The sequence below is a fragment of the Hypoxylon trugodes genome (assembly GCF_022578975.1).
Source record: "Hypoxylon trugodes strain CBS 135444 unplaced genomic scaffold F4822scaffold_4, whole genome shotgun sequence".
NCBI classification, from domain to species: domain Eukaryota; kingdom Fungi; phylum Ascomycota; class Sordariomycetes; order Xylariales; family Hypoxylaceae; genus Hypoxylon; species Hypoxylon trugodes.
The window spans coordinates 487,835-500,907 of NW_026250019.1; the positions used below are offsets into that span (position 1 = coordinate 487,835).

Consider the following 13,073-nt stretch of genomic DNA (forward strand, 5'->3'; position numbering starts at 1 on the left):
CAAGAGATAGGGAATACGTATCTTCTTCGCAATCAAAAATAGTACCGCATCTTATCCATTTCATGATTCCAGAGCTCAAAATACGGTCATTTTTTGGTCACATATAGCCCACGTGCTATCGTTCGATATAGCAGTGCGTTATGGATGCGATACTTCAACTACAGTATAATGCTAAGAAGCTTGTGTTTCCTTAAGCGCTGGCCCCCAACGTGGACCCGACCTCCAATCGCAGAACCATTATGCCATGAAAGTAACTAAATATGGAATTTCCAATAGGAATGAAGCCTTATAGGTAGGCTGGCAGGAGAAAATTGATTAGAGAAGCATGTGTAACTTGGATTGTTTGATATTAACCGCCGCGGCGTTGAACACCCTAAAGCTGAACTAAGCAGGCCACGACCTCAATCCTTCAACACCATCGGGCGCATAGAATGGATATGCACATTCTCAATCGACCTACCAGATGAGAAGAAGGCCGCGATTATTTCCCAGCTTCGTTGGTAATGCAAGGCAGGTCGAAAGGCCTTCCCTTAAGTCAAATGCCGGAGACAGCAGATGATAACATCAAAGACGAACCCTACGCTTAACCATGACCTCTCCTCCGACTACTTAGGTCATATACATGGCTATTGTTATAGGTATTTCGTTTACGGCGATGTCCCTAATTCTATCATATACATTCTCTCCCTTTAATACATGTTGCGCATTTATTACCGACTAGGCAATGCGGAAGTATCTCATTCAGCTCGAAAGCCGCAGCCTATTCCATATTAATTCATAGAAAAATTTCTAGTTCCGAATTTACTTCTCCTGCGGCTTAAGTACTCGTATAGGTATTCCAGTTAAAATGGTCCAACTCGGCAAGAGAAAAGAGATGTTTAAGACCATCGATACGACATCCACTATCAGATCAAAAATCGAAAGTAGACCAAGAAGTCATGAATGGCGATTTCGAGAGTCGATTGGAAACTATGGCACCTTCGTCATAGCTGGCGGTTCAATACTCTCGGTTGTTATGCTCGGTTTACTCACTATCCTATGGACGGGACAAGGTCCTGGGAGCGGCGAGAATGCTTCACTGCCATGGCGAAGCATAGTACTGAGAGGATGGGCCACCGAAGCTGCTACCTTATGTTCCCTAGTCATTCAGGTGTGCACCAGCGCCCAAGCATTGATATGTACTAGCCTGGCGGCGGCGACATTTCTAGAGACGACTGGTGTACCTCTTTCCCGTGTTGCTGAGTTTTCGACGATGCGAGGTGCAAATGATGGCCCATGGAGGCTGGTTTACCTCTTATCTCGTATTTCAATCCGAAATTTTCTGAATCTTCAACCCCTCTTGGCACTGGTACTCTTTCTCGGTACCATAGCTACGCAATTCGGCTCCACGATACTTGTGACTGATCTAGACGTCGCTTCGATAACCGGCAATCCAAATCAGACACAACTGAACTTATCCCTATCCGACAGCATACAGCTCTTTTCTCCTACAGAGTCCCAATGGGAGATGAAGCCTACGGATTACTCTTCTTTCGGCGAAATACCTTCCGGAATAGACGTGCAACCGACTGCCCGTGGCTTTAGTGATACTGGCAACATCAAGAGGATGTTTCTACCTTTAGAACGTGACAATAGGACCAAACTTCACCATTATAACGGTAACGCATATGGTATCAACTCCAGAGTATCATGTGTGGCACCGGTCATGAGTGGGGAGTTTCAAGCAATAGATCCCGGCTCGACACCAATCCCGTTTCTCTTAACGATGATTGGAAATATTTCATACAAGAGTACATTTAACAACGCTGGCCTTGATGTGCCGTCCCTGTGTACTGATGGGAAATGCCTTCCTGCACAATTCAATTGCACTATGCCTACAGCAGGCTTACCAGGAAGATTAGGAACGTACATGTGTATACCTGATTTGACGAATGTTATTGACGCCGAGAATTTCACTTTCTTTAGTGATGGCCGTACCGCGCCCATCACTCCTCACTCAATGGTGTTTCTGGTTACTCGGAACAATGGATCCTTCGATGACTGGTCATTTGTAAAGAACGTAAGTACGATCCCTGACGATCCCAGCCGGAACGACGAATGGACTAGGTGGAAAATTGGTAACGGCATCAATCTAGAAGCATCGCTGTGCTTCTCTGAGTTCTTATGGGAGATGTCTCACGTGGATATGTCAGCTCCTCATGATACAATCGAGCCTACCGTCCCCTTTGACCCAAAGCTTCGGACCGTAGATACGACCGCTGTTCGCACGTTGCTTGGCGTGAATTCCCAGTTGCCCACTCCATCAGACCGACAACTACTTACAGTTAACTCAATCGCTAATACAACAATGGACTCAAGGCTCCTCTACTATTTGGACGGTGCGATCAACTCGGGAATATTTGGTATCCCAGACCCTCCCTCAGGCACGACGATCAACGGGGATGGTGCCAGTTTCGGATTGTCGAGCATCAATCCTTTTCTAGATTATGCTCTTGTATTCCAGGACACTTTAAACGATACTAATCGCCCTGCACAGGCTATCCAAGCAATGTTCACAATAATGGCGATGTCGATGCACTATGCTCAGCTAGCTATGCTTGACGTCCCAGAAGATGTTAGCATAACCACGGCCATCCCAGTAACCGTACCTGTGAGATGGACGGGCCTCGGATTAGTTGCGGGTATCGTATGCGCCAATACCATAAGCATTATTGCGATTACATCTTTATTTCTATTACGAACCAGGTTTTCAAAGCAGGGCCAGTTCTGGCATACAATCTCTCAGCTTATCTCGAAGGAAACAATAGACATCTTACAAGCTAGCCCCGAGTCCAGAGATGATGATGTCGTGAGGAAAGTACCGAGAAGTGATCCGATAGTTATCATCGCGCGATCTAAGAAAACCGGAAGGGTTCAAGTTCTTCAGAAAGATGGTGTCGAGAAAGGAAGAGTTTAGTGACACTTTGGTTTGAATAGCCAAGAACACTACCCCAAAGTACGACTCACCATTCCCCACCATCATGAACACTCTTCACCAAGATGGCTTGACGAATCCTGCCATTATTCAGTAGCTCCTACGCTTATACTAGCTGCGAGGAGCCTCATTCGAACCGATCGAATCATTCAAACGATTTAAATTACAAGGTATGATCAAAGTCTCCAAGCCCATGGCACCGGAACAGGGGATTCGAATACGAAAAATCCCAATACCCCGAGATACCCCAGATCTCGAATATAGGCTAAATGCATTAGACACCTCCACACTGCTGGATGTAACGGATAATTCTAGATCTATTCGGGTGAATCGGATCGACATTACCGAATGTTAATATTATTGACAATGCTTTGTTGACATAATATTAAGCTTACGTCCCCCTTCGTCATGGGTTGCGATAGCTCAGCTAAATGAGCCATTCGTGTCAGCTGGGAAGTGTAGAAAGTGGTTCACCATGAAGTTCCCCTTGCTGGTGAATGCTAATCTGGCATTCCTCACGTCTGTGGCGTCGGCTGCGGTAGTACGATCTGTCAATCCAACGTACTATAACCCCGTGCTGCCAGGATGGCACTCGGATCCATCCTGCACGCAAGTTGATGGAACCTTCTTGTGCGCGACTTCGACTTTCATTTCTTTCCCGGGTATCCCAATTTACGCGTCGAAGGACCTTATAAACTGGAAGTTGGTCAGCCATGCGTGGAACCGCGAGAGTCAACTTCCCGGCGTCAGCTGGAATACAACTGGTCAACAACAAGGCATGTACGCAGCTACGCTACGCTATCACGAGGAACAGTTCTATCTCATTTGCGAGTACCTTGGTCTACCAGAAGGCAATATCGGTGTGGTCTTCACGTCGTCAGATCCCTTTAGCGACGAGGCTTGGAGCGATCCCGTCATCTTCCACCCAGACAAGATTGACCCCGACTTATTTTGGGACGACGGCAAGCTTTATGTAGCCATACAGGGAATCATCCTTCAAGAATTGAATCTAGAGACCGGCGAGCTCAGCCAACCACCAATTAGCCTGTGGAACGGTACGGGAGGAGTCTGGCCCGAGGGCCCTCACCTATACAAGAAGGATGGATGGTATTACTTGATGATCGCGGAGGGCGGCACTGAGACGGATCATTCCATCACGATTGCACGATCGCGCGAGTTGATCGGCCCCTACGAGGCATACGAAAATAATCCCATTCTAACAAATCGAGGCACGGATGAATACTTCCAGACCGTTGGTCATGGCGACCTATTCCAAGATGCCGATGGTAACTGGTGGGGCCTTTGCCTAGCTACCCGCTCTGGTCCCGACTTCGAAATTTACCCAATGGGTCGCGAAGCAGTCCTCTTCCCAGTAACATGGGACGAGGGCGAATGGCCCGTACTTCAGCCAGTTCGCGGAAAGATGAGTGGGTGGACGTTGCCCCCGCCCAACCGAGATGTACCTGGAGATGGTCCCTTCAATTCGGACCCAGACGTTTACGATTTCGAGGAGGGCACGGCCATTCCACGAAACTTAGTCTATTGGCGCGTACCACGCGAAGGTGCTTTCTCCGTGACGTCTAACGGCCTGCAAATTGTACCAAGCCGGAATAACCTCACAGGAACACCCTTTTCCGAAACTACGCCCGAACTAAGCGGACAACAAGGCCTATCCTTCATCGGCCGACGCCAAACTGACACCCTCTTCACCTTCAGCGTGGACCTAACCTTCCAACCGCAAGAAGTAGGTCAAGAGGCAGGCGTAACAATCTTTCTCACGCAAGTAAACCACATCGACCTAGGCATCGTACTCCTAGCAGGCTCTTCAAACTCCTCTTGCCCATCGCACAGAAAGCGAGAAGAAGCAGCCAACGCACAACTCGCATTCCGATTCCGCGCTGAAGGAACCGGTGTTCCTCCTGAGCCAAAAGTGGTTACCGTACCGAAAGACTGGCTAGATGGTCCTATAAGACTCCAAATCGAAACGGCTAATACGACGCATTACAACCTCGCTGCCGCATCAGCTGCAGATCCAAGCGGTAGCATCCTCGTCGGCACAGCATCCGCGGGGCTAGTTAGCGGTGGTAACGGGTCTTTCGTTGGGAGTTTGGTTGGTGCTTATGCGACTTGTAACGGAGCTGGTACCGGAGTTGAGTGTCCCCAGGGCGGAAATGCGTATTTCAACCGCTGGAGATATACTGGTGAGGGGCAGTATGTCTCGGAGACTGAAGTTGTGTAACATAGTTTAATAATCTTAATAAAGGCCAGAAGCGATGCCGGCTGGCACACCCGGGTATCTTATAAATTCCCTTTTTTAAATCGCGATTATTCAAGGAAGATTCTCTCGATCTATGTTCATTGACTTGCTGATGTCTAATTCACGAGGAGTTCGTCAAACCACGATGTGTCTGGCATTTTAGAACTACGCCAACTCTCGGGGGTGTGATTTGTGACGCCACGAAATCAGCAGATTACTTTTCCATAAATTTTCTTTTTGGCTTGCCAAGCTTCGGCCGTCCGAGGGGTATTTTCAAGAGCCATTTCAATAGGCTCTCTCCGCTTTGGCGGGATACCTTAGGATACGCCCGATGGGAAGCACAAGGATGCGTAACAAGAACCCGATGATTTTCTATCAGAATTGATTGTGTTATCTCTTGGCAAGGTGTTGGAATACGGATCGCGGTTGATTCCGTAACGCTCACACAGCTCGGCGGTATTTGGTGCTATTGATGTGATGAAACCACTGGTACTACATGATATATCATCAAGCCACTTCTGAATCCGGATATCGCTAAGGAGGCTTCGCTCTATCGTTTCTACCTTGAGCAATATCTATGCTGCGCCTTAGCATAAGGCCTCCAAGAGTAATCCACGCCGTAGAAATAGATAAGGGGCCGGTTTTCATTTTCTTCTATTGCGTAGGACTTCAACTAGAGCGAATGTCAGCGAGAGTTTATCTGCCAACCTTCCCATCACTTCTTGTACCGGAATGACCTTCCATTGCATTCCCTGCGGGGTCACGCCGCTGCAGCCACAATGCAAGTAAAATTATCAAAGGAGTCCGTGATTGTTGTACTCGATCAGGTATGCCTTACAATCTGCGACCGTCGTACTTGCGCTGTATTTTGACTTGAAACCAACATTGGGCCGATGAATGTGACAAGTAACAGAAGAGAAAAATGCGCGGTAGGTTCAAGTGTTAGCGAAGCCCTCCAAGTACGGCTATATGGTACTGCGATAACGTCTCTCATTGCGGTTTTTATGAAATTTCGATCTAGTTCCTAAAGACTACACATAAAAGATTATTCAACTCGTTCTATCGCCTATTGTGCTACCTATTTGACAAAACTCATCTCTATATTCTTGCGTGGGAAGTTTATATGACATTACTTTACTCAAACTTTCCACCAAATGAAGCCTCATCCTCTTACACAATGCCAACAGTAGCAGAGGTAGCAAGACACAAAATCGTAAGGCGGGCTATAGGCTTAAAACCCCTGATGGTTGGGTTACCTGTAGTGCCAGGTGCCGAATTCCCACAATGGTTCGCGTGGGGGTATAAGGTAGGTAGATATATGCCTGAACCAAGACCCAAGCCAATAGCCCGATTCCCATAGGTTTCATCATCTGGCCGCTCTGCTCCCGGAACACCACCTGCTTCACCTATCTTCACCCATCTCCACCATGGTGGCCGCTAAACTAATGTCAGTAAGGCCCAACGGTATTCAGGTAAAAGCACACTTACTGGGTAATCTAGTCACGGCGTCCCAAGAAACCGGAAGTCCCATAGATGATCAGGGTAACTGAAGCTCGCCCTAGGAATTGTGTGTAGCATTGCGTGGACAGCGCTCCGTGTCTTCCTAGCTTTGGTACAAGTAGAAGTAGTAAGAAAGAGGATAAGCTGGACAAGAAATCGGCTCGGCGCTCCGAAACTCGACGTTTGTCGATGGAGTAGTAATCGGTATAAGCCGCTTCCTAAGGGACAGGTGGTCTACAACCCCCCATCAGCTGTTGGATGGGGTTCTCCGCCTTCGATAAGCGTTTCGGTTGGGCTGGTGGAAAAGATTCTCTCGTTTGGAAATGGAGAAGATGGAGGATAAGGTGGTCGAGTCATCTTTAATTAAAGCCTTGGTCCATCTAGGACATATGAGGCATCTGAGGTGGTAGGGTAAATTGAAAATAAGTTGAAGAGATGTAGTTGGTGAGTCTTGATGTCTTGATGTCTTGATCTTGAGTTGCGATGTAGAGACTTGAATGAAAAGTTGGGAATTTAGAGGGAATGAGGACGACTATTTATACCCGTACAAGGTCGATTCATCTGAGAAGGCGATACCTACAACTACTGATCGCTGCATTAAATCAAGACAAGAAACGTACGAGAATTGACTTTTATTGAACTCTACTACGTTCAAGGGACGGTAATCACTTACCACTAATAGTGTACACGGAAGCTACCGACCATCTTAAGAAGCTTATATCCAACTTAAAGCAAAGGATATGCGAGTATAGCCCCATGTCAAACCGTGTTTCTCTATATCGTGGGAAGTGCCGTCAGTCATAGCTGGCTTGCTCTTGAGTTCTAGACGAACTTTATAGAGGAAACGTACAATTATTTCTACGAAGAAGGTAGTAGCTAGATACTATTATCACTTGATAACGAATAAATTGGCCTCTATAGAGAAGGCGCACTTGGTAGATATTAGCTGCTAACATGACGACATTGAGTAAATGCGTCAACTGCGGATGGGAGGATATTCCTCCTTGATGGATTTACCGCTCGTACTTACCACTATGATAATATTGCCCAGGTACGCTACCTGTGTACATGTAGTACTAGGTTGACGGCACGTATTCGGTAGCTACGGGCACACTATGTTAGCCATTATAGAATATTGCCAATATGCACAAAATTAGACACATAATCGAGACAACGAACCGAGTAAACCGATGAAAATGCAAGCTACAAAGAAAAGATAAGTCATCTTGAGCAAAAGCTACGTATGCGAAGCTATCTTGCTTGTGCTGGCTATGTATAGCCTCGGTATCATGTTCCAGTTACCAGTTTGTATTCGGGAAATTCCTCCCTAGAAAAAAATGCCACTCCCCTGATTCACGTCAACTTTTCCGTTTGCCCATGCCTCACGGCGATTATATAAACGCAAACACGCAACACGTAAATGCAATATGGTACAGGAAATGAATCTTAAAAAGACCAACTCCACCCACTCCAATGAATTACTTTCCTAGGGGAGTTCCCACAGTTTCGATGCCAATGTTATCTAGTGTGTACCGTTTTGTCCATTCGTGTCCTCAAACGCCTTAGATCGTTTCCTAGCCAACCCGGCTCTAGGCGGGCTGAGTGCCGCTCCCGCTGCCGTCGTCTCATCAAATTGTTGGGTGACAGCCTCTTCCGCGTACTTTCGAGTCTCCTTTGCCCATTGTTCTAATCGATGCTTCTCGATATGCTTGAGCAGGTTAGAATCCTCCCACCTCATTGCCTCCAGTACTTTTTCGCGGTAAGCTTTTTCCATCTTCTCGAACCGTCGGTCCAAGGTTTCCGTATACACGCCTGCAGCCTCCGATGGCGACAATCGCTTATACTTGTTCGGGTCGGCGCCACTTTGCTCTATCACCATGTTAGTTTCTCAAACATAATTCAAAACGCCAGATACTTATGTGTACTTACGATTTGCGTATAGCGTGCAGTAAAATTGAAATAAATCGGTTTGACCAAGGACCTCCACAATATCGTTGTCATTTTTCAGGGTCGTATTATTGAGCTGTGCCCAATCTTCCCTTAGGAAACACCTTCGCCAGATGAGTCGTTCGACTTGTACCCGTTCGGCTCCGCTTAGACCGTTATAAGCCACGCGAGTAGCGGAGAAGAATTGGTCGGGCATATGTTCTCTGGTTTCTGACGGTAGAGTTATTAATGTGAGGAGGTCGATGAGAGTCAGTGGGTCCAGAGCTTCGTGGTTTAAGAGTCGTCGAAGAGCATCGTCGAACACCTGCGAAAGTATCTTATACTTCTTAGGAATCTTGAGCGCAAACGTCTCTTGAACGAGGCTCAACTCCTCCCCTTCTAGCGCCACGCTGACCACCGGACGAATTTGGGTATTGTAAAGATCATCCTGGATTCCGATAATCGCAAGTTCCTTGTCAATAACTTCAACTTGCGGATCTTCAACGATTCCGCTGGCGCTCGCGCTCTGCACACTTGTAGACGCTTTGCTAGAAGGCCGGGATGATTCAGCCATCCTGGCCAGCTTTCCAAGGCTCAATTCAATCTTCTTGTTCCAAACCTGCTGCTCACGTGCAAGGCCGAGATCAAGCAGGGTATCAGCAGCATGATCGATGTCTTCTTCGCCGATAATGTCGTTGATCCATGAAACCTTAGCTAGTTCCGGCTTCGTTCGAAGATACATAGTCTTGAATTTCTTATCACCTTCGTATTCGAGAAGAGCATCAACTCCAAACGTGGTGAACAAGTATTCATAGAAAGGAAAGGCGAAATCCTTGCCGTACGTCCCGAAATACTCCCGAACCTGCTCCTCTTTCGCGGTCATCTTTGCGTCCAATTCCCCGGCCTTCTCCGGAGAAAGACCAGATGTATCAAGCTGGTTCCGTATTCCGTCAATTTCGCGAGTTAAGATCTCTGCAAGGGCTGGGAGCGACTCGTGGCTCTCAGCAATGTTGATTCCGGCTTCCCAATTTTCCGTTTGCGCAAGAAGGATAACCTTGTCATGGCGATCTTGCTCGTAGATACTCTCATACTTCTGGCCATCCGCAGCCCTTTTGGGATCGTCACTGGCAAGGTATGATCGAGATAACTCCTGTACTATAGTGAGGTAAATCTCGGTCATTTGTGGCAATAGCTCACGTGTTCTTTGAATTAACACGTTTTGCCCATCGGACTCTGCTGACCAATGTTGTTTAACCCATTCAGTGGATAACTCGACTTGCCTCTTCACGTTGTTAGCAATAAAAGGGTGGCAAGTCCAGGGTGTCGGCAACCCAGTATAATCGTTGGCTAAGATTCCGTGTTCCAGCTTTTCATCAGCCAAACCATAGAGCTCGAGATTTCTAGTGCGAAACGTGAAAGCATCTCGTATCGCGCTGTTGTAAATTTCTGCGGCCTCGTATATCAAGCATGTTAGAGATGATTGATCTAAGTTGGCCCTGGAATTGTGTTTTATAACTTCGTAGGCCCAGGCGATAAATATTTCCATGCGATCAACATCGCGAATGAACCAGTGGCGCAACTCGTCGACTTCACCCTTCGCAGCGTTTGGTTCGGACTTTTCCTCGGATCGAATGTACTCAACAATCTCAGCAACAATGCTCTTTTTGGAAGCGGTAGGCCGAAGGTTCGTGAATTCCTCGTGCTTATGCCAGATGACATTAGCAACGTGTAGCTTCTCCGCATTCCAGAGTAGCTGCCACTTTATGACACGGTCGAGGTTCACTCCTAAGCTCGCCAATTGTGTCATGATCTTTTCCAAATATTGCACACGCTCCTTGATGTTAGTATCGACCCGTGCGGCTAGAGATGAGAAGTGCTTGCCAGTGGAGGTGAGAATCTCTTTACTCAACTCCAAGGCGGCGATACCATATTCCGCATCAGTGAAACGGAGGCCATGTTGAACATCAAAGACGAGCGGATTGTCTTCCTTGACTCCAAAGAATACAGCCTGATCAAGTTTTGCTTTAGCCGTAACCTCTGGAGGCTTCTCACTTGCGAATCGTTCCACGTCTGTTGTAGCAATGCGCAAGGTTCCGGCGCCTCGAACCAGTAGTATAGCAGCAGGATTCTTGGGTCGAATGCGAGGTGCTTTGCCCTCGCTAGCTCCGAAAACCTGCGTCACGGGTTCTTCGATCCCAGAACCAACTATTTCAAGTGTAGGGTCTGCACGCAGGTCGACGACATCCTCGAATGAAGCAGGCAGAAGGTGGTTGTCCTCGAGGATCTGGGAATCCGGGGAATCGGGTGGTTGCGCAATAGATGCCACAACAGCTGCGTGATCGAAGACGAGAAAAGCGATTATGTTCGGTCGTGGTAGGTACAATCGAGGTTTAACCAGGGCGTGTGGATCAGGTTGCGTGGAATACGCAGATATAGGTCGAACCATGCCAATTTCAAGAGGGTCCTCTGATGAACCCGCGTTAGATAACTTGACCTCAACAAGCGAATAGCGCCAAGATTGTTTGTTGGATAAGGAGGCAAGAAGCAGGAGGTGTTGTTGATCTTCGGATTTTGGCGACTGGAGGAGTTGGTTCATATCGCTGTACTTTCGATCCACAACCCTAGGGACAAAACAGAAGTCAAGTATCTTTAGCGACTCGGAGGGTAACCTAGAGTTAGTTTTATCTACCTGCTGGAGGGCTCCGATGATTGCGCTGCGAGCATCCACCTCGGCTAGGAGATCGTGATGACCCCCACGATGTACCCTCCACGAATGAAGCCGACCCTTAGATGTAACGGCTACAACAGTACACTCGCCTTGTTTGGATCGTTCTGATCGAACGGCAGCAATATCGCCCTGCACCGCATTATGTGACAACGCGTGTCGAATACTACCAAAGAACCCACTACTAGCGGGGCCGAGATTGGTGCGTAAGAACTGCGTCGATACCTTAGGGCGGCCATGGGCATCTCGTACACTCAAATACGCCATTCGTCCACTGCTAAAGGCAAGAACGAAGCCAGCTGCAGATTCGGCATGGATTATTTGGATGATAACTTCCCCAGAGAACATTCCCATAACAGTGCCTTCAATACCACTTTTCTGTTGTCGCATAAAGTCCCACGTCGTCGCGCTCGATATCGATTCCCAATAAGTAACCTTCCCGCTTGTAGGCATCACTACTACTAAACCTGGCTCGGTAGAGGACGCGGATGGGGGCACAAGAGCACCTTGAGGTAAGGGATCGGTGGAATGTTTCGAGGGAGACGGCAAGGTGAAGGTAAAAGATTCAGGAGACTGTGTGGGTGTCGCGTACAACCATACAATAGCGTGTGTGTGGGAGAGACTCAAAGCATATCCTGTAAAGCTGTCGGAGGAGCCATGCTGGCGAACTATGTAATTATGTTAGCAGTACGAAGAATGTATGGTTGATGAAGAGGCAACATACGGGTGGCATCTTGTTTCAGTCGGTCAGGTAAAGCGGGAAGTTTCCTAACGTCGAACGCGATATTGGTCGACTTGAAATAGAGAATGTCGTGTCAGCAGCTACATAAAGATTCAATGTCGCCGGAGGCATTCAATCCGCGAGACTTACCAGAAGCGTGCTGCCATCCCCTTTGCTAAAGCGATCAGCAGGTCTCGCCTTCTTAGACCGAAAGCTAAGTTCTTGTTTAGATGCAGGTGATTCTTCAATTCCATCCTGCTTCGACTCGATCATCGAAGGTCTTGTTGACTTGACCTCGTAGGTATCTGGAGTGTTATTCGGGTTTACGAAGGTCTGTTCGTTCAATGGTACCCTCTGCCGTTTCGCTTTCGGTTGTTGCACTGAATTATCCGAGCTCACCGGCCGTTGACGCCTTCTACCGCGCGTAGTCATAGGAGTCGGAGCCGCGTTTTCGGCGCCGTTGTTGAGGGTAGCCGAAAACATGATGCAAGGATTTTCAATATGAGGCCTTAGATTTTTAGGGGATAGTTGAGGTCAAAACAACAATGCAATCGAAAATATTTATGGACGAGACGGAATCGTTATTATCGATGCGTCGATTGATGCGAAAAATATCTGCTCATTGTGAGGAGATGGAAAAAGTCGAGGAGGTGGACGTGGACGTGGGAGGCGGATAAAATGGTGAAGTAAAGGTGAGAGGTGAGAAGGTGAAAAAGGAACAAAATTTAGATGGTGAAGGCATTCACTCGCGAAAGAATGACGAGGCCGTTGATGTTTGGTAATGATTGATTGGGTCCAAGTTGACCTTGACTGGGTACCTGAGAAGGGAATGGAAAAAAAAACACAAGCAGCAACTACCTAGGTACCCCCAGCTTAGGCCTCTTCTTTCGCTGGAATTGGGTTAGTTAAGATTGGAGCTACGTAGCCAGGGCTGGCATTTACCAGCATTTTACCAGTATGCACGTTCGGA

General features: G+C 47.6%; 3 protein-coding genes across 3 annotated transcripts; 2 read left to right on the forward strand and 1 right to left on the reverse strand.

The window, feature by feature from the left end:
• Nucleotides 1–847: 847 nt before the first annotated feature.
• Nucleotides 848–2,956, forward strand: F4822DRAFT_427742 (uncharacterized protein; the record flags this gene model as incomplete). The annotated part of the gene is made up of 1 exon (XM_051460791.1): nucleotides 848–2,956. One exon carries the CDS (start codon nucleotides 848–850, stop codon nucleotides 2,954–2,956), a length of 2,109 nt encoding a protein of 702 aa, XP_051315162.1.
• Nucleotides 2,957–3,203: 247 nt separating this feature from the next.
• On the forward strand, nucleotides 3,204–5,511 carry F4822DRAFT_199007 (glycoside hydrolase family 43 protein). Its single transcript, XM_051453691.1, has one exon. The coding sequence runs from the start codon at nucleotides 3,450–3,452 to the stop codon at nucleotides 5,211–5,213; it is 1,764 nt and encodes a 587-aa protein (XP_051315163.1). The 5' UTR covers nucleotides 3,204–3,449; the 3' UTR covers nucleotides 5,214–5,511.
• A 2,424-nt stretch (nucleotides 5,512–7,935) lies between these two features.
• On the reverse strand, nucleotides 7,936–13,025 carry F4822DRAFT_398142 (Non-repetitive/WGA-negative nucleoporin C-terminal-domain-containing protein). Its single transcript, XM_051457669.1, has 4 exons — nucleotides 12,254–13,025; nucleotides 12,107–12,176; nucleotides 8,661–12,050; nucleotides 7,936–8,600 (listed from the first exon to the last, which is right to left on the reverse strand). Exons 1-4 carry the CDS (start codon nucleotides 12,584–12,586, stop codon nucleotides 8,254–8,256), a joined length of 4,140 nt encoding a protein of 1,379 aa, XP_051315164.1. The 5' UTR covers nucleotides 12,587–13,025; the 3' UTR covers nucleotides 7,936–8,253.
• Nucleotides 13,026–13,073: the final 48 nt, after the last annotated feature.

Bases quoted from the DNA above. Each gene is read 5' to 3' on its own strand.
- F4822DRAFT_398142 (XM_051457669.1), bottom strand. From the start codon at position 12,586: ATGTTTTCGGCTACCCTCAACAACGGCGCCGAAAACGCGGCTCCGACT. The intron at 12,051-12,106 runs GTATGTTGCCTC...ATAATTACATAG, and splicing joins ACTGAAACAAGATGCCACCC to TTCGCCAGCATGGCTCCTCC. The intron at 8,601-8,660 runs GTAAGTACACAT...ACATGGTGATAG, and splicing joins CTGCACGCTATACGCAAATC to AGCAAAGTGGCGCCGACCCG.
- F4822DRAFT_199007 (XM_051453691.1), top strand. From the start codon at position 3,450: ATGAAGTTCCCCTTGCTGGTGAATGCTAATCTGGCATTCCTCACGTCT.